The sequence below is a fragment of the Panthera pardus genome, unplaced genomic scaffold (assembly GCF_024362965.1).
Source record: "Panthera pardus isolate Hobbes unplaced genomic scaffold, ASM2436296v1 HiC_scaffold_15, whole genome shotgun sequence".
Taxonomy (NCBI): Eukaryota; Metazoa; Chordata; class Mammalia; order Carnivora; family Felidae; genus Panthera; species Panthera pardus.
In genome coordinates, this window is record NW_026526710.1 from 17,351,846 (window position 1) to 17,373,525 (window position 21,680).

Consider the following 21,680-nt stretch of genomic DNA (forward strand, 5'->3'; position numbering starts at 1 on the left):
TAAAGGAGAAAATCTGTAGTGCCTCCAGCGTGGGACCCTTCCTCTTTACTCCCACACCCCCAACTCGTGATCACATGAGAAGCTAATGTCTACCAAGTGCTTACTACAGTCAGGCCCTGGGCTAAGTGTCTATAAAGGTCCACTGCACTCATGCCTTCAAACAATCCTGTAAGTAAAATACTATTATTCTCCTCATATTACAGATGTGGAAATTGAGGCTTAGAGAAGGGAGTTCAAGATCACTCAGGCAGCAGGTGGCAGTGGCAGGGCTTTCACCCACACCAACTTACCCCTTCTATCGGGATGTCAGCTCTTGTTCCCTAAGCAATATTGTTCCTGTCCTCCAGCAGATTTTTCTCACACCTACATGCTCAAATCCTGAGATGGCTTCCTACCTAAGAAGGAAATATGAAAGGGGGAGGTGTGCAATGAGCTGCTTCTGCCCAGATCACCTAAAATAGGATGTTAAAGCAGAGGGCCTTTGAAATCAAATTCTTTCCTCTCATTTTTCACCCTAAGAACTGAGGCCTGGGTTGGGGGAAAGAAGAGACATGCCCAAGATCACACAGAGCAGCTCTGCCTAGAAGCCAGGGGTTCAAGCACCAGTTTCAGGGCTCTCCCTGGTGTTATACAAGTAACACCCTGACTACAGCCCCGGACCAGACAGAGGAAAGTGAGCTGACCTCCTGAACCCAAGGCTGGCCATGTCTCACCCAAGAACTGCCTCCTGCTTGGCTGGCCTTGACAACTAAGGACTGGCTCTAGACCTCAGTACCTCCTGAATCTTGGGCCTAATAGGTCTCCTGCTCACTCTTTGTCACAGAAGACCCTGAGCCCTGGCCTCATCCTCCTGGTGCCCACGCCTTTGGATTCAGCCTAGTTTTGTCCCAGGCTCCAGCTAGTTCAGGTTTCCATGTGACACCCAGCCCAGAGAGGTTGTCTTCTAACCGGGCTCCTTGTTTCCAAACTCTTCCCAACCCCACCCCCAAATACTTCAAATCATTCTGCGTGGAGACCACTTTATTTATTTTTTTATTTTTTTAAGTGTTTGTTTATTTTTGAGAGAGAGAGACAGAATGTGAGTGGGGGAGGGGCAGAGAGAGAGGGAGACAAATCCAAAACAGGCTTCAGGCTCTGAGCTGTCAGCACAGAGCCTGACACGGGGCTCGAACCCACAAGCAGTGAGATCATGACCGGAGCCGAAGTCGGATGCTTAACCAACTGAGCCACCCAGGTGCCCTAAGACCACTTTAAATCACTCTCCTAGTAAAAACCTCAAAGCTCCCCCACTGCATTTGATGAATACAAGCTCCTTAATCTGGCCTTCAAAGGCTTCTAGTATCTGTCCTGAACCTAGGAATTTAAACACATCTCTCTTCTCTTCTACCTCAAACCACAGGATTGTATCTTATAACAATTGCAATAAACAAAACAATACTATTGCCTTTGCTCAGGTCACATCCACTGATCCGTACACTCTTCCCCTTTATCTGTGGACACAAACCTTCCTTCAATCCCTGGGGGCAGTTGTTCCCCTATTTACCCCACTGCAGGGTTTTTCTTCTCTCTCTCTCTCAACAGGAACACATCCTCATCTGATAGATAGATAGATAGATAGATAGATAGACAGACAGATAGACAGACTCCTTTGCATTATCTTTTCATGTGTATCCTGTTTCTCTAACTCGATTATGAGCACCCTGGAAATCTGGGACCCTCCCTCTTAAATATCTTTCTATGTGCTCCAATGCCCTAAATATTAGGTACTCCAAAACTGAGCTGCACAGGGGAAAGGGGATGGAGAAGGAGGTGGACTTCAAAGAAGTTAAATAACTGACTTTTCAAAGTACATGAAAAGGCCTCAGAATAGAAGGGTTAACCAATTGTTATTCATGTGGACACACCAAATATTAAGAGAAGACATCAGGCTGAATATAGGGAAGAACATTCTGACCACAAAGCTTGTTAAATATGCAACTAGAAAATATTTAACTGTTGCAAAATAAGCTTCATCTTAAGCCAAAGGCAAGGAATTCCAAGTAGATCATGGCAAGTGAAAAGGATTCACTTATGGAAAATGTACATTTGATTCAAAGACAAACCAGACACTGAGGCAATTTAGCAGAGGCTGTCAGTCACATCATCTACCAGCCAAAAACTTAAGCCCACTGGCAAGTTTACAAAATGGTTTTGAAATGGTATCTTACACCAATTGCAATAAATAAAATAATACCATAGACAAATAGTTGAGTTAGGAAGTTCTTTGTAAAATCTCTTATTTCTACTTTCTTTTTCCTGTTTACCAAATATCAAAGTTCTCTCCAGGTTTCTAATGGTTTCTTTCCTTTTTCTACTTGGAGCTTCCTATGTGGGTAGCATAGCTTAACAGAAAAAGAGCCAGCCAGCCTGGAAGAGAGATGACCTGGGTTTGAATCTCACCCCCATCACTGGTAGCTATGTGGTGGTCTTGGGCACAAAGAGGGGGGAACACTCGGGTGCCTGGGTGGCTCAGTTGGTTAAGCTTCCGACTTCAACTCAGGTCATGATCTCACGGTTCGTGAGTTTGAGCCCCCAGCACAGAGCCTGAAGCCTGCTTCAGATTTTGTGTCCCCCTCTCTCTCTGCCCCTTCCCCACTTGTACTCTGTCTCTCTCTCAAAAATAAACATTTAAAAAAGGGGGGGGGGCACTTGAGCAGAACCTAGAAGGAGAATGAGAACATCTGTGCCAGCAGACAAGTGAGAAGGACATTCTATGCAAAGGCACAGCAGTATGAAAAGAGGTACTTTCCAGAAACAGCAACCAGGACAACAGGCCAAGAGCAAAAAGGGTAAGTGAGGAAGTGTGGGAGAGCCTGGGAAAGGGAGCCAAATGCTGAGAGGCCCTGGATTTACTTCCTTTTATGTAATAACCTGTATATGGAACTTACCTGTGCCAGGTGCTAGTCTAAGCACTTTACCAATAATGACTCGGTTTTAATCCCAGTACCAATACCCCATACAGGAAGAATTATTATGCTCTCCATTTTACAGATGAGGAAACAGGCATCTGAAAGGATTAAGGAACCTGTCTAAGGGTGCTGAACTGGTTAGGGCAGAACCAGGGATCAGGATCCTAAGACCATGCTCTCCCCAGACAACACTCATAACCTCTAGGCTGTGCTGCTTCAGAGCCCTGACAGGAAACTGGAACTTGAGCTAAGACCTTCCCAACTGACTTGAAAACCTAGTTGTGAGGTTCAAATAAGTGACTGCTAGCCTCTTGGTCATTATTTTTTTTAATGTTCATTTATTTTGAGAGAGAGACAGCCCACGCATGAGCAGGGGAGGGGTAGAGAGAGAGGGAGAGAGAAAATCCCAAGTAGGCTCCTAAGCCCAACATGGGGCTCAAACTCATGAACTGTGAGATCATGACCTGAGCTGAAATTAAAAGACGATGCTTAACCCACTGAACCACCCACGTGCCCCTCATCGGTCATTATTGAGATTCTCCCACTGTCCTCTTCTTTCTCTCTCAGAACAAACGGTGGCTCTGCTGGGACTTTATGCAGGCTATTTGCCCTGTTGGAGCCTCCAATTCCCACTCTGAAAATGAAGCCAATGACAGGATCTCCATCCTAAGCAGGTCTTGATCACCACTAGGTCCACACTGGTACTCAGTAAATATCTGTTGAGTGAGTAAGTGAATCTATTCCAAGTATCAAGTGAGATAGTACATTGTAAAGCATTTAGCACAGCACCTGGCACACAGTAGCTGCTATTCCCTAGTCCTTCCTCCTACAAAAGAGCAGATATGGGCTCCAGCAGATGGCAGCACCAGCCAGTATATATACCCTGCTTCTTTCACCCTTCACCAGCACAACTGCATCCATCATTCACCTCGGACTGCCCACGTCCTAGATGTGCGGCACCCATGCCATCCATGGGGACTGCTTAACCCCCATGGAAGAACCCACAGATAAGGCAGAAACCTTTCTTCTGAAATAAGAAGTTTCTCAGTGCCCTCATATAGAGTCCCATTACTATCTACAACTAAGCAATGAAATGACCACCACTGCCCTTTGGGGATTTGCATCCTAGAAGAGAAGCATTTACCTATATCTTGGGGTGTCTGCGATGTAACATCTTACTGAAAACACCAGAGTTCTTTCTGTTTTCCTCTTTCCAAAGTTTCTACTTTATGTCCATTTGTATGTTGGAATGATCTGTAATGTTGGTGTTTAATCCAATCACAATCCCACTGGGGTATGTGAAAACATCTGGGATATCAACAACCAACAGGAGAAGGCGGCTTTGTTTCCAATGTAAGATGGTATTAGAATCTCTCACAACTCAATTTTGAGAAATTTTTCATATTTGGCTCTTCTTACTGATAGATTGAATTATTAGAGTAAAATTCCAGCCTAGATAAGAAATAACACAACCGTTTAGCCTCCTGGCAAATTACGTTCAGCACCCACTTTCTCAAAATGACAAATATCAAATATTTCAAGTGGAAAAATCCTCTAAAACATCAAGCCAATTGTGCAATGCAGCAAGTAGTGCAAGAGATTTATTTCCTACCTCTGCGGCAAAAAAGTCTGAACTTATTAGCATAAGGTAACATGATTCATATGTTAACTAACACTGGTTCTGAAATTGAGTCCTCCTTGGACCACCACCTACCTGTATGCCTCAATGAAGAATTCCTCAAGTACCATCTCTCCGCTTCTTTTTTTTTTTTTTCAAAATGCATCTGCCATCTCCTGGTATCGGCACCTTGCTCAGTTAATGTACAACATAAAAATAGGGCAGGAGAAAGTCTAATAGTTTCTCAGAGCTCTATCATCATAAGTCAAACTACCATAACTTTCAACAGAATATCTGAACATCTTCGTTTACAAACAGGTATTTCCACTGGCAAGTCAATGAGATGCAACTGTTTGACAAATTGCAACAGGGCAGTGACCACAGTGACCTGCACCTCCTACTGTAGGCCAATTATACTCCCTTCTAAGTTCTTCCTTTCTGCCTGGCACTATGTATTCCAGGAATCCCTATAAAACCTTGCAGGGTCAATAGTATTAGTTCCATTTTACTGATGTGGAAACTGAGGTCCAAAGAGCTTCAGTATCTTACCCAAGCTAGAAGTCCAGCTGGAATTCAAGTCCAGGTCTAACTTATTTCAAAGACTATGCACTTTCCACTAATGCTTTGCAACTCTCTGGACTAGCAGCACCATCACTGTTTGAGAGTTGAGAATGTGTTAGAAATGCAGAATTCTCAGTCCTACTGCATAAGTACAGAATGAGAATTCTCATTTCATCAAGATGCTAGGCCGTTTGCTGGCATATATAAGTTTGACAGACTATACTATACCATTATGCCTCTCTGAATATCACTACTCTTATCTTCTTCTATAGACCAGTGGTTCTCAATATGGTGGCAGGGAGAAAAGAAGGGTGTCCTTCTCCCCCTCCGCCCCCCCGCCGGGACACTTGACAATGTCTGAAGACATTTTTGGTTGACATGACGGGGAGCACGGGGAGGTGCTACTGGCATCTAGTGGATAGAGTCCAGAGATGCTTCTAAACATCTTACAATGCACAGGACAGCCCCCACCACAACAAAGAATTATCCAGCCAAAATGTCAACAGTGCCAGTGTTTAGAACACTGCTATAGTTGATAATATTGTACATCCTCTTTGGGTCTGGGTCTGTTTAAAAAAAAAAGAAGAGATTTTCATGGTAAAACTATGGCTGAAGAAATCTCGTACAAAATCCCTTTCCTTACCGGTCAGTCTCTCACAATCTCTTACAACATTTATCTCTTTTTTTTTAAGTTTATTTATTTTTGAGACAGATAACTCGCACTAGAGTGAGGGAAGGGCAGAGAGGGAGAGAGAGAACCCCAAGAGAGAATCTTTGTACTGACAGCACAGAGCCAGATGCGGGGCTCAAACCCACGAACCGCGAGATCATGACCTGAGCCAAAATCAAGAATCAGATGCTTAACCAACTAAGCCACCCAGGCACCCCTCTCACAACGTTTGTCAACTAGCAACTTAGATCAGGGGTTGCCTGGCTGGCCCTGTCAGTAGAGCATGTGACACTTGATCTCAGGGTTGTGTGTTTGAGCCCCACACTGGGTGTAGAAATTACTTAAAAAGTTTTTAAATTAAAAAAAATTAAAGAAAAAAAAAAAAAAGAAACTTAGATTAGGGATCAGCAAACTGCGGTCCACAACACAAACCTAATTCACCACCTATTATTGCGCAATCTGAGAGCTAAGAGTAATTTTTACATTTTTAACAAAATGTAAGTTTTTAAATAACATTTCATCACTTGTGAAAGTTATATGAAATTCAAATTTCAATGTTCACAAATAGTTTTATTGGAATAAAGTCATGTCTTTTGTTTCCATTTTGCCAAAGGCTGCATTTTCTTTAACATAGCCTGAGATATAATTCATGTACCTTAACATTCACCTATTTAAAGTGCACAAGTCAATGGTTTCTAGCATATTCATAGAGTTGGGCAACCATCACCACTGTAAATTTTAGAATATTTTCATCACCTCAAAAAGAAACCTTGTACCCCTTGGCTATCATTTCTGTATTCCTGCACTTTTCCCAGCCCTAGGCAACCACAAAACTACTTTCTATTTCCCTAGATATCCTTCCAAGGGAATAATTATGTGAAATATATGAAACAATATGTGTTCTTTTGTGACCGCTTCTTTTACTTAGCATGTTTTCAAGGTTCATCCATATTGTAGCATGTATTGGTATTTCATCCCTTCTTAGTGCCAAATAACATTCCATTATATTGATATACCACCTTTTGTTTACCTTTTCATCAGTTGAGGGACATTTGGGTTGTTTCCACCTTTTAGCAATTATGAATAATGTCACTACGGACATTTGTGTCCAAGTTTTTCTGTAGGCATATGTTTTCATTTCTCTTGAGTAGATACCTAGTAGTGAATTGCTGAGTCATATGGTACTCTATATTCAACAGTTTGAGGAACTGCCAGACTGTTTCCCAAAGTGGCTGCACCATTTTACATTCCCACCAGCAGTGTATGAGGGTTCCAATTTCTCCATATTCTCGCCAACATTTGTTATTATACGCCTTTTTTTGATTCTAGTCATCCTGGTGGTTGGCTCTCATTGTGGTAAAGTGGTATCTCATTGTGTTTTTTATTTTCATTTCCCTGATGACTAATGAGGGTATTTTTTCATGTGCTTATTAGCCATTTGTGTATCTTCCTTGGAGAAATGTCTATTCAGATCCTTTGCCCATCTTTTTAAGCAAACTCTATGCCCAACGTGGGGCTTGAACTCACAATCCCAAGATCAAGAGTCACATGCTCTACCGAATGAGTCAACCAGACGCTCCTCCTTTGCCCACTTTTGAATTATTTGCTTCTCATTACTGAGCAATAAGAGTTCTTTATATGTGTTAGATGTAAGACCCTTATGAGATCTATGATTTGCTAATATTTTTTCTTTTCATGTTCTTGATGGTGTCTTTCAAAGCACAAATGTTTTTAATCTCAATGAAGTTTATCTACTTTTTCTTTTGTTGCCCATGCTTTTGTTGTCATATCTAAGAATCATATGCCAAATCCAAAGTCATGAAGATTTATCCCCATTTTCTTCTACGAGTATTACAGTTTTAGTTCTTACGTTTAGGTCTTTGGAGTTAATTTTTGTATGTGGTGCAGAATAAGGGTTCAACTTCAATCTTTTGCATGTGGCTGTCCAGTTTTCAGCACTGTTTGTTGGTAAGTCTATTCATTCCTCCACTGAATAGTCTTAGCACCCTTGTCAAAACTCAGGCAACCATAGAGTATGGGTCTATTTCTGGACCCGCAGTTCTACCCCATTGATCAATATCTCTCTATCTTTATGTGAGTACTACACTGTTATGTACTATTATGTTATGGTTGTTTTGTAGTAAGTTTTGAAATAAGGAAGTATGAGTCCTCCTACTTTGCTCTTCTGTTTCAAGATATTTTTAGCTATTCTGGATCCCTTGCAATTTCATATAAACTTTAGAATATTTATCAATTTCTACAAAGTAGTAAATGGAAATTCTGATGAGGATGGTGTTGAATGAGTAGATTAGTTTGGAGAATACTGCCATTTTAACAATGTTAAATCTTGTGATCTATGAACAAAGGATGTCTTTCCATTTATTTAGATCATCTTTAATTTCCATCAACAATGTTTTACAACTTTCAGAGTATAAGTTTTATACTTCTTTTGTTAAATTTGCTCCTAAGTATTTTATACTTTCTGGTGCTATTATAAATAGAATTTTCTTAATTTTCATATTGTTCATTGCAAGTATATAGAATTACAAGTGATTTTTGTACATTGCTCTTATATCCTGCAATCTTGCTGAACTTGTTTATTAGGTCAAATAGTTTTTTTAGGGGATTCCTTAGAGTTTATATACATGCTCATGTTATCTGTGAATATATTTTTATTTCTTCCTTTCCAATATGGACACCTTTTATTTCATTTTCTTGCCGAATAGTCCTGGCTAGAACCTCCAAAACAATATTGAAGTGGCAAGATATCCTTGTCTTGTTCCTGATCTTAGCAAGTAAACATCCTTCTTTCACTAAGTTAGCTGTGGGTTCTTTACAGATACTCTTTATCAGGTTAAGGAAGTTCCCTTCTAATCCTATTTTGTTGAGTGTTTTTTATCATGAAATGCTGCTGAATTTTGTCAATGCTCTTTCTGCATCCATTGAGATGATCATATGATTTTTGTTTTTTATTCTATTGATATGATGTATCACATTAATTCATTTTCAGTTAAACCAACCTTGAATTCCTGGAATAAATCTCCCTTGTTATGATGTAGGATTCTTTTTATTTGTTGTTGGATTCAGTTTGTTAATAGTTTTGTTAAGAATTTTTGCTTCCATATATATATACGTATATATATGTATACATATATATATATATACATATATATATATGTATACATATATATACGTATATATATATGTATATATATATATATTTTTTTTTTTTTTGAGAAAGACAGAGAGAGAGCCAGCAAGGGGAAGGGGAGAGAGAGACAGAGAAAGACAGAGAGAGACAGACAGACAGACAGAGGGAGTCCCAAGCAGGCTCCACAATTCCAGTGCAGAGCCCCCCATGAAATGTGAGATCATGACCTGAGCCGAGATCAAGAGTTGGACACTTAAACAACTGAGTCACCCAGGTACCCCATTCCATGTATTTTTTAAAGTAATTTCTGAGCTAGCCAGGTGCCCCATTTTGCTTCCATATTCATAAGAGATCTTGTCTCTAGTTCTCCTGTGATAGCTTTGTTGGGTTCTGGTATTAGGGTAATGCCAGCCTCATAAAATGAGTTGGGAAGTATTCCCTCCTCTTTTTTTTTTTTTTTTTTGGAAGAGTATGTTAAGAATTGGTATTAATTGTTCTTGAAATGTTTGGTGGAATTCAGTAGTGAAGCCATTTGCGCCTCTACTACCTAGAGCCTGGACCTTTGTGGGTATTTTTATTACTGATTTAATCTCTTCACTTGTTATAGGTCTATTCAGATTGTCTGTTTCTTCTTGAGTCAATTTTGGTAGATAGCATCTTTTTTTTTTTTTTTAATTTTTTTTTTTTTTAACGTTTATTTATTTTTGAGACAGGGAGAGACAGAGCATGAACGGGGGAGGGTCAGAGAGAGAGGGAGACACAGAATCTGAAACAGGCTCCAGGCTCTGAGCTGTCAGCACAGAGCCCGACGCGGGGCTCGAACTCGCAGAGTGCGAGATCGTGACCTGAGCCGAAGTCGGACGCTTAACCGACTGAGCCACCCAGGCGCCCCGGTAGATAGCATCTTTTAAGGAAATTGTCCATTTCATTAAGTTATCTAATTATTTGGTGTACAATTGCCATTTTAGTTTAGTTTTCTATGTGTTTCATGTCTTTTTTGTTTCTCTATTCCTCCTTTACTACTTGCTTTTTCATTAAGTGAATATTTTTTAATGAAGGATTTAAATTTATTTAATGTTTCCTTCACTATACTTTTTAAGTGTTTGGGGTTTGCTTTGTTTTTAGTGGTTGTTCTAGGGTTTACCAGATAATCTTGACTTAACCAAAATCAGCTTCAGATTATACTATCTTTTTTTAAAAATTTTTTTAATGTTTATTTATTTTTGAAGGAGAGAGAGACAGAGTGTGAGTGGGGGAGGGGCAGAAAGAGAGGGAGACACAGAATCCAAAGCGGGTTCCAGGCTCCAAGCTGTCAGCACAGAGCCCGACGCGGGGCTCAAACTCACAAACCGTGAGATCATGACCTGAGCCGAAATCAGACGCTCAACTGACTGAGCCACCAGGAGCCCCCAGACTATTCTATCTTAATTCCAGTGATATATAGAAATATTATTCCTATATAGGTCCTTTCCCTCTTTTTTGTAAACTATTGTTCATATATATATATATATATATATATATATGTGGGGGGGGTGTATGACATCTACTAAAATTATATATATAGTTACATATATAAAATATATACACATTGTTGCATATATATAAATATACATATTGTTCACACACACACACACACACACACACACACACACACACACACGTGACATCTATTAAAATTATAAACCCAACACCCAACAATACATTGCTATAGTTATTACTTTACCATTTGTGGCCATTTCCTTAGCCCATTACAGCTTTGCTCCGATCCACCTCCTTTGTGCTGTTATTGGCAAGTATACCACCCATAAATTACGTTTGTAGTAATAGGCCCAACAGCACATTATATAGGTATTATTTCATACAATTGCTCTTTAAGTCAGTTAGAAGAAGGGGTGCCTGGGTGGTTCAGTTGGTTGAGCATCCAACTCTTGATTTTGAGTCAGGTTATGACCATAGGGTCGTAGGATCAAGCCTTGCATTGGGCTCCATCCTGAGTGTGGAGCCTGCTTGGGATTCTCTCTCCCTCTGCTCCTCTCCCCCACTTGCACATGCACTCATTCTAAAATTGAAATAAATAAATCAGAAGAGAAAAATATGCATTTCTACTGTCTTTTGTAATTATATAATTACCTTTCCTGGTGCTCTTTTTTTTTTTTTTTTTTTTCATGTAAACTTGAGTTATTATCTAAAGGCACTTGTTTTCAGCCTGAAGAACTTCCTTTCATATTTCTTGTAAGACAGGTCTTTGAGCGACATCTCCAGTTTGTCTTTATCTGAGAAAGTATTTCACCTTCATATTTGAAATAGCCATTTTGAAATATCCAGCTGTGCTGGATATAGGATTCTAAGTTGACAGGTTTTTTTCTTTGAGCACTTTGAATATGTTATCTTTGAGCACTTTGAATATTCTGGACTCCACAGTTTCTGCAGATAAGATAGTTGTTAATCTTATTGGGGTTTTCTTGTATGTGACAAGTCATTTTTCTCTTACTGCTTTCAAGATTTTTTGTCTTTGACTTTCAGCATTTTTACTATGATGTTTCTGTTTGTGGATCTCTTTGCATTTATCCTCTTTGGAGTTTATTGAGCTTCCTGGATGTCAAGACTATTGTTTTTCCATAAATTCAGAAAGTTTCTGCCATTATTTTTTAAAATATTTTTTTTTTCTCTTTCCTCTTGTGGTATTCCTCTTCCACATATGCTTTTAATGATTTCTCTGAGGCTCTGTACATTTTCTTCATTTTTTTCTCTGTTCTTCAGCTTGCATAATCTTTACAATTTTCTCTTCAAACAGGGTAATTTCTCTACTTTGAGCCCCTCTAATGAATTTTTTAGTTCAGTTATGGTACTTTTCAACTCCATGATTTTCATTTGCTTCTTTTCTATAATTCCTGTCACTTTACTGATATTCTCTACTTGATGCAAAAAATGTCATTAGATCTTCCTTCTTTAATCATGTTTTCCTTTAGTTCTGTGAACATACTTGTAACGGCTATTTGAAATCTTTTCAGCTAAATCTGACATCTGGTCACTCTTACAGGCAATTTCTGTTGCTAATCTTCCACTGTATGGGTCATATTTCCCTGTTTCTTTGTATGCCTCATAATTTTTTGTTAGAAATCAGACATCTTAGATAATATATTATCTAAATAATATAGATACTGGACTGTTTCTCCCCAACCCAGCCCTAAGGCTTATTATTGTTATTTGTTTGTTTCTTTAGTGATGGGCTGGAATATTTTAGTGAAATCTATTTCCTTCACATAGTATTAAGACCTATGATGTTGTTCCTCAGGAAGGCACAAATTTGGTTATGGCCACAGTCATCCTGCAGTGACAGTGTATAGTAGGACTCCTTCTCCTTCCCCTGATTGCACCCAGCTGTTAAACTCCATTAATAGTGTTTTACTATTCTATTATTTCATTATGCCCTGGGGCATAATTTGCTCTACAAAGTAATTCAATCAAAGGCTGCTCTTCTGAGGGAACAGTTTATTCAATCCCATGTGGGTTCTTTCCAGCTGTCTTATTCTGATTTTCTCCTGCAAACTAGCTGGCCTACAGTTTAGGTAGCATCTTCATTAAATCTACAATCTCCTCCCAATTGCCCTTCACCAAAACCTCTACTGCTTGTAAGGGTTCCCTTAGGCATAAACTTCTCCACTTTTGTTGCAAATGAACTAACTACCTTTGGGAAGAGAGCAGGAGCTACAGGTTTTAAAGACTTCTCCCAACAGGTAAAATCTCTAAAGGGGGGGGGTGGGGAGGGGGGGGCGGCGGGGGAGGGATACCAGCCAGAGGTTTTCTCAGTTTGCCTCTCCTGGCACAGAACCACCACTGCACAAGCTGGGGCTGGGAAAAGAGCAACTGGGTCCCAGTAGTCTCAGTATGCCATGCCCAAGGCACAGCTCCCATTCTGTAAGTAGGAGCTGGATAAAAGACAGAAGCCCCATCTTTCAACTATTCACACCTGGGACTTAGTCTCAGCAGCAAGAAGCCTTGCACAGGATAAGAAGCACTTCAGTCCTGCTCCTCCTGGGAAGAAAGTGGTTTGACAGGGACCCAGGGGAAGAGGGAGCCCTGTGTTCTGTGTTGCAGCAGTCTGGAGTGGATCTTCCCCTTGGTATGTTGGAAGTGGGAGGGAGGTAGTAGCCTTGGTTCAAACACCATAGACTCTCACCTTTCTTAGCAAATTTTCATAGATTTCCTTGAATAGATTTTTCTTCATTTGATGAATGTTTGCACTTAAAACCATTTCCAGAGGGTTTAAATAGTTGAGTTTTTTTAAGTGATTTTCACCAGTCTTATCGGGGAGTTCAATGGAGCTCCTCACGCTGTCAGGCTGGAAGTCGATCCTAAGGCTGCTTTTGTACTACACTAGTAGAGCTGAAGGGCTTAGTAGTTGTAACAGAGATCCCATGGCTTGCAATGCTGAAAATATTTACTATGTGGCCCTTTACAGAAAAAGTTCCCAACTCCTGACTTAGGTCGCCGTTGCCAATGCTGTTGGTTCATAGAACACACTTCGGACTAGCAAGGACTTGCATTTCTTGAAAGGCAGTATTGTTTTGGCTAAAAGTTTGACCTAAAATCCCACTCTGCCACTTACTAGATACATGGCTTGGAGTACCTAACTCATTGGGTTGTTGTGAGAATTAAATGTATGAACGTCTGACATTTAGAATGTATTCAACAAATGGTTAACTGTTATCATCATGATGTAAAATAAACTGCACGAAAAATAAGTATTAGACATCAACTCTTTCCTTAAAGAGTTTGTTTCCCAGAAAATGGTAGCTTTGGAAAAGAGAAATAGGTATAGAGTTTCCACTCTACAAAACGCAACTTTTAATACCTGGGGCACATAATAATATCTAATGAAGTAAAAAAGACCATAAAGCTGGAGCTTAAGCCTGACAATGAAAACCAGAATTCTCCACTACGGATGGTTCCAGCCTCTTGCAGTAACAATGAATGAGAACCGTCAGGAAGTGCTTCCAAACCCAAAAACCCTGGGGGGGGCGGGGGGGGGGGGGAAGCAGCAATCATCCTTAACATGAAGATTTGGGCCTAGATGGCTCCTTCCGGTTCTGGTCGACTCTGTCTACGCTCAGAGATGATACAAGCTGAATCCCTCAAGCTTCCACCTGGACTGTCACCGCCGCAGGGGCGCCCCGATCGGTGCCAGACCCGTGGCAGAGCCCGGCGAGCGGGGATTCCACCGGATTCCGCCCGGCTCCCCCTTACCGCAGCCCGTCGGGGCTGCCAGCCGGTTACCTCGCAATTGAACTCCATCTCGGCGTCCATGGTGACGATCCGCACGGTGAACGTCTTAGGCTGCTTCCTCTTGAGCGAGCTGAAGCTCATACGGGAAGCGATGGCCCCAGCCATGGCGCGGGGCTCAGGCCTGGGACCCTCGCGCCCCGAGACCTGCGCTCTGGACCGGTTAGCCCCCCTGGAGGAGCCGCACAGGCCTCAGGGCCACCATGGTGGCCGGCTGGCCGGCCGAGGAACTGTCTGGGCGGCGCGGGCCCCCAGCGGCCAGCATGGGCCGTGAGGACCCTGCCCCGGGAGCGTAAAGGGGAGTCGGGGGGCGGGCCCTTACGGCCACGGGGACGAAACACGAGCCAGGACCGACGGGGTGGACACGGCCCGGCGCTCAGGGACTCGGGCCGGGGACGCTGGGGACGCCCCGGCACGGGGCCCCTAGACGGCAGCCGGCCAGCCCCCGCGCGCCTCTCAGCGGCCAACAGAGGCCTCGGGGCCGCGCTGCGGCCGGGCGCGCACGTGCGCGCGTGGCTGTCACCGTCCTCGCTCCGCGCGCCTGCGGGAAGCGTCCCCTCCCCGCAGACCCCCGCCTGCTCCCCGCCCCGCCCTCAGGCCCCCAGATCATTACACACAGCGCAACCGAACCCCGCGGCTACCGCCCGGACTCCGCAGTTGGCTGAGCACTCCTAGGGAGGCGGGACTTCTCCTCCGTTCTCCCGGCTTCAGAACGACTCCACCAATTGGAAGTTCCGCTGTGATTGGAGGCGCGGGCTTGGGCTCGGCGTTGAGTGGCCATAGCAGCAGTCACTCCGAGCGCTTTTGTTCGAAAGGAGTACGCCTACTCTAGCAAGACTGGTTGAGGAACCGGAGTCCGGCGCGCCTTTCCCCGGGAACCACGTAGAGGCTGGTCGCCGGGTGCGGTTGGTCGGTAAGGGACTGCACTTTGAACCAAATGCGCTCCCAGTGTGGCGCCCCAGGGAATCGTGTTTCTCGGACACCCGACGGATAATCCAGCTTGGCACTTAATTGCATATACTGACCTCTGTGTTTCTCAAACTTTTAAATCACGTGGAGGCCGCTTAGATCGCCGGCATTCCCCCAGACTCTTGTGCTTCTCTTTAGGAGAAACAGCGTTATTACCAAGGAAGGGTAATAAGTGTATCTGCCTCGTGGGGTTGTTGAGGAATTTAAGGAAGTTAATACATATAAACTAGGGTAAATACTAGGACATAGTAGACAGGGCGCATACTAGGTTGAATCTTAAGAAATTGCTATTTTTGTAGATACAAAATGGTCGAAACATGAAAGCATTTCTCACTTTGTACTCTGATTTACATTTTCGAGCCACATACATGTTTTTATTTTTTAGATGTCATCAAGTTATAATGGGTGTACTGTGAGGCGGGGGAATATAGCTTTCTGTATTTAAAAAATAAACCATGCTTTTAAATAATAATTGAGTAGAGACAATTTTCTCTTTTGACTGAACAGGAAGCAGTCCACAAATATTAACCATCATTAGCATCACCTCCCCTACAGATGGGAAAGAGGTGCCGCATGACAGAGACACCTGCTATTACCTAGATAGAAGAAGCAAAGATGGGAATCAAATCCAGATTTCTCCCACCCAGAGCCTGATGGCATTACCATTGTGCTGCCCTGCTTCCCTGATTGTGGCTGCCAAGCTGCTGCCTGTTGTAGCCCCAAGTACCATGAACCACAGTTCCCTAGCACTCAGCAGACACTGTTGCTGTAACTATACAATAGCATAAATCTCCCGCTTCCCCACAGGCCCCTGTGGTGCCATGAATCACCAGCATTTGCTAGCACGCCCAGGAAAGCTGCTGTGGGGGAACTTTATGTCCTGTCTACTGCAGGCAAATTCTCCCCACCAAAATGATTGTTCAGGGCAGTGTGGGCTTGGAGTGAGAGTGTCTTCATTTTTATTGCTTCAGTTCTCTGCAGGTGGGAGAACTAGGGTGGATTCTCCTAAGAGCTCCCCACAGGGGCAACAAATCAGGGCTTTAACCCAGAGCCAAGACTGCTGACAGAAAATAGGTGATTCTGGGATCCTACTGAGGAGTAGAGAGAGGATGTAGATCAGACAGCAGGGGTCAAAATGACATTGATGGCCAGTAATAGCTCGTTTTTATGGAAGGCTTACTAGGTGCTAGGCACTGGGCTAATTGGCCAAAGATGCCAAATTTAAACATTCTTGGGGAGACACCCAGGTAGACACATGGGTCTGGATCTCAGAAGGGAAGCCAGGACCTGGAATAAAAATAGATGTAATGAAATATTATTCTGGCATTAAAAGTGCCATTCACAAAGAATAAACACAGATGATAACAGTACCTACCTGATAAGAGTATGAGAAGGAATAATTCAAGCAGAGCTCATTAAGAAAGATGTGGGGGGGGGCGCCTGGGTGGCTCAGTCGGTTGGGCGTCCGACTTCGGCTCAGGTCATGATCTCGCGGTCCATGAGTTCGAGCCCCGCGTCGGGCTCTGTGCTGACAGCTCAGAGCCTGGAGCCTGCTTCAGATTCTGTGTCTCCCTCTCTCTCTGACCCTCCCCTGTTCATGCTGTCTCTCTCTGTCTCAAAAATGAATAAACGTTAAAAAAAAAAAAAAAAAGAAAGATGTGGGGGTGCCTGGCCAACTCAGTTGGTATAGCATGCAACTCTTTTTTTTTTTTTAATTTTTTTAATGTTTGTTTATTTTTGAGAGAGAGAGAGACAGAGCATGAGCGGAGGAGAGGCAGAGAGAGAGGGAGACACAGAATCTGAAGCAGGCTCTAGGCTTTGAGCTGTCAGCACAGAGCCCGATGTGGGGCTCGAACTCACAAGCGCTGTGAGATCATGACCTGAGCCAAAGTCGGACGCTCAACTGACTGAGCCACCTAGGTGCCCCACAACTTTTTTTTTTAAGTTTATTTATTATTTTGAAAGAGAGAGAGAAAATGAGTGGGGGAGGGGTAGAGAGAGAGGGAGGCAGAGGATCCGAAGTGGGCTCTGTGCTGATAGCAGAGAACCTGATAATAGGGCTTGAACTCATGAACTGTGAGATCATGACCTGAGCCAAAGTCAGACATTTAACCAGCTGAGCCACCCAGGCACCCCAGCATGCAACTCTTGATCTTGGGGTAATGAGTTCAAGCCCCACATTGGGAGGTAGATTGTACTAACAACATCAACAACTACATATATATGTGTATATATATATATATATATATATATATATATATATATATATATATATAGTTGGTTTTTTTTTTTAATAATTAAGGGGCGCCTGGATGGCTCAGTCAGTATAACATGTGACTCTTGATCTCAGAGTTGTGACTTTGAGCCCTATGTTGGGGGTAGAGATTACATTAAAAGAAAGAAAGAAAGATCTGGCACATTGACACTGATTTATAAATACCTGTTGAATGACAGGGTAATAGGACATAGGGAAATACTGAATGGTCTCAACTATGGGAACAATATTAATTACTACAACATATTAAGTGCTTACCATATAAGATGCCCCACAAAGGGCTTTGCATGCTTTATTTCCTTTGATCTTTGTTGAAACCCTATTTGGTAGGTACTATATCCCCAGTTTACACATGAGGAAACCGGCTAAGGCTGAAATGAGCTAATTTACCCAAGATCCTAACAGCAGTGGTTCAATTTGCATTTAGGACTGTTTTAAACTAGATGTCACCTTAGTTATATTTCGTTCCTCCATTCTTCCAGAAGAACAGTGGCTCCTCTCAAAGTGAAGTCCATTCCCTTCAGGAGACATTTAGCAAGGTCTAAAGATTTTTTGTTGTTGTTCCTGTATTTTTGGTTATTGCAACTAGGGGATGTTCCTGTACACTATAGCAGAGGCTAAGGATTCTGTTAAACATCTCACAGTGCACAGGACAACCTCCCACAACAAAGAAACATGCAGCCCAAAGTATCAATAGTGCCACGCTAAAGAAATCCTGCTCTAGAATAATGATCCTTTTAATTGTTTTTGTTTTGTTTCGTTTTGTTCATACTCTTTCAAGAATCTGATGAAACCAGTGGATTTTCTCCACAGAGGAATACACACAACCCCAGGCGCCTGGGTGGCTCGGTTGGGTGTCCGACTTCGGCTCAGTTCATGATCTCACAGTTCATGAGTTCGAGCCCTGCGTCGGGCTCTGTACTGACAGCTCAGAGCCTGGAGCCTGCTTCGGATTCTGTGTCTCCCTCTCTCTCTGCTCCTCCCCCACTCACACTATCTCTTTCTCTCTCATTCAAAAATAAAGATTAAAAAAAAAAAGGAACACACACGCGCATGCACAAAATTTTGCACGTGGTTTTAGAAGGTTCATGGAAAGAGTCCTCCAAAGCATATCTATGAGCCCCAGATTAAATGAAGTCATTGCCAAGATTTGAATCGACCTGTACCAGATGCTGCATGTGAATTCTAGATTGGAACCTGTCTGCCAAAAACTGGACTTTGTTGGTTTTGGAATTACTTTTACTATACGTTGGCATGAAGCCAATATCCCACACCATGAATGTGATAAGAAACAACCATGTGGAACTCTGTCTTTACAGTAGAGATTTAGCTGACTAAGGGATACACAGCTCTCTTTCTATGAAGACCCACAAAAGAAATATCCCTTAAACTCTAGCACCTATACTTCTCATGGGAGACTGGTTTGCTTTCTCTTTTTTAATAAGTTTTATTGTGTTTTCCTTATCTTATAAGTAATCCATATGCATTATAAAAAAGAAATGGAGGGGGGCGCCTGGGTGGCTCAGTCGGTTAGGCGTCCTACTTCGGCTCAGGTCACGATCTCGCGGTCCGTGAGTTCGAGCCCCGCGTCAGGCTCTGGGCTGATGGCTCGGAGCCTGGAGCCTGCTTCCGATTCTGTGTCTCCTTCTCTCTCTGCCCCTCCCCCGTTCATGCTCTGTCTCTCTCTGTCTCAAAAATAAATAAATGTTAAAAAAAAAATTAAAAAAAAAAAAAAAAGAAAGAAATGGAGGGACACCTAGGTGGCTCAGTCAGTTAAGCTTCTGACTCTTGCTTTCGGCTCAGGTCATGATCTCACAGCTTATGGGATCAAGCCCTGTGTCAGGCCTTGCTCTGAGAAGGCAGAGCCTGCTTGTGATTCTCTCTCTCCCTTTCTCTCTCTCTCTCTCTCTCTCTCTCTCTCTCTCTCTCATAGAATAAACTTAAAAAAAAGAAAAGAAATGGAAACTGCATAAGCAGTATGTAGGCATAATTCTAAAATACCCCTCATTCATCTACAGCCTTGTATAATCCTCCCTCTTGGGCATTGGCAAGATCAATAGATATGATGGGATATTATTCCTGTGATTATGTTGCTTTATATGGCAAAAGGGATTGTTTGCAAATATAATGCCCTAATCAGTTGTGTTCATCAAAATGGAGATTATGCCAGGTAGACACTGACCCAATGAGGTGTACTCTTTTTTTTTTTAATTCCAGTATAGTTAACATACAGTGTTCTATTAATTTCAGATGTACAATGTAGTGTCGGGTGAACTCTTTTTAAGTTTTATTTATTTATTTTGAGACAGAGCGAGTGATGGAGCAAAGAGAGAGGGAGAAAATCCCAAGCAGACTCCAATGTGGGGTTCAACCCATGAGATCATGACCCAAGCCAAAATCAAGAGATTGAAGCTGAAGCAACTTAGCCACCCAGGTGTACCCACATGAATGCTTTTAAAATGTTTTTATTTTTATGTATTTATTTTGAGAGAGAGAGAAAGAGAGAGAAAGCACTAGCAGGGGAGGGTTAGAGAGAAAGAGAGAGAGAATCCCACACAGGGATCGGCACTGTCAGTGCAGAACCTAAGGTGTGGCTCAATCTCATAGTCTGTGAGATCATGACATGAGCCAAGATCAAAAGTTGGATGCTTAACCGACTGAGCCCCCGAGGTACCCCCCAGGTGAACTCTTAAAAGGAGATTTAGGGTTCAGAGATAAAGGAAGTCCAGGAAATGAACTCCTTCTGACTTGGAAGAAAGCAAACATCCATGTGGTGAGCTGCCTATACAGCCTCAGAGCAAGGAACTCTCAGTGGCCTCTGGAGTGGAGAGTGGTCCCCATCTGAAAGCTAGCAAGAAATCAGGGATTTCAGTCCCACGACCACAGGGAGCTAAGTTCTGCCGACAACCTGAGTGAGCTAAGATGAGTATACTGACCTCCAGGGGAGAACCATGCAAATGGCTGACAATTTGATTGCAGTCTTGTGAAACCCTAAGCAGAAGATCATACTAAGCCATGCCTGGATTCCAGACCCATGAACACTGTCAGATAATAAATGTAATTGCCACTAAATTTGTGGTAATTTGCAAACACAGCAATAGAAAACTGATACCAACAGAGAGAAAAAAAAAAATTATCCTTTTTTTTAATGTTTTATTTATTTTTGAGACAGAGAGACTAAGTGTGAACAGGGGAGGGGCAGAGAGAGAGGGAGACACAGATCCAAAGCAGGCTCCAGGCTCTGAGCTGTCAGCACAGAGCCCGACGCAGGGCTCGAACTCAACGAACTGTGAGATCATGACCTGAGCTGAAGTTGGATGCTTAACCGACTGAGCCACCCAGGTGCCTCTGACAAAAAAATTTTTTAATAAAATGTTTTATTTTGAAATAATCAGCCCCCTCCCCCACGCACACCTTCTACCCAGTTTCCTCGATGGCACTGCAACCAAGGACATTAGAAATAGAGCCAAGGCTGCAACCAGGATCAAAGGGTTTTTTTTTGAGGCATCTTGGTGGCTCAGTCAGTCAAGTCTCTTGATTTTGGCTTGGGGCTCAGGGCTTGAGCCCGAATCAGAGCCTGCTTAGGATTCTCTTCCTCTCTCTCTCCCCCTCCCCCACTCGAACTTTCTTGATCTCTCCCAAAATAAATAAATAAACTTAAAAAAAAAAAAAAAAACGGGGGGTGCCTGGGTGGCTTGGTTGGTTAAGCATCCGACTTTGGCTCAGGTCATGATCTCACGGCCCGTGAGTTCGAGCCCCGCGTCGGGCTCTGTGCTGACCGCTCAGAGCCTGCAGCCTGTTTCAGATTCTGTGTCTCCCTCTCTGCCCCTCCCCTGTTCATGCTCTGTCTCTCTCTGTCTCAAAAATAAATAAACGTTAAAAAAAATTTTTTTTTAAAAATGGGCTTTTTCAATGCTCAGAAACCCATAGCAACACCCAGCAGAATTAAGTTACAGTTAATGATATAAAATGTGCTAGTACAAACTGCTAAATCTTATAAAGGCGAATTTACCCCAAACTCCCTCTCACTGCCCCAAAAATGTTTGGCTAAACTAACAAGTGAATGATAGTTACTCCTTTGCTACTGCATGAATGGAACGATTTCCCCTTTCATTTTGTTTGCAGTATTTGATTAAAACTGAAATAATCTCAGGGGCTCCTGGGCGGCTCAGTTAAGCATCCGACTTCGGCTCAGGTCCTGATAT

The 21,680-nt window shown here is 42.6% G+C and overlaps 1 protein-coding gene across 12 annotated transcripts in view; it reads right to left on the reverse strand.

Moving 5' to 3' along the window:
- The window catches only part of NF2 (NF2, moesin-ezrin-radixin like (MERLIN) tumor suppressor), an 80,126-nt gene extending 65,367 nt beyond the window's left edge, over positions 1-14,759 (reverse strand). For 11 of the 12 annotated variants that reach the window (XM_019426613.2, XM_019426615.2, XM_019426616.2 and 8 more), the window contains exon 1: positions 14,226-14,759. In XM_019426613.2, coding sequence (XP_019282158.1) covers positions 14,226-14,339 — 114 coding nt within the window. In that variant the 5' untranslated portion in view covers positions 14,340-14,759. Of the gene's footprint in view, positions 1-4,662; positions 4,685-14,225 lie in introns of those variants that run through there. The other variant, XM_019426611.2, reaches the window with a different exon arrangement.
- Between the last annotated feature and the right edge of the window lie 6,921 nt (positions 14,760-21,680).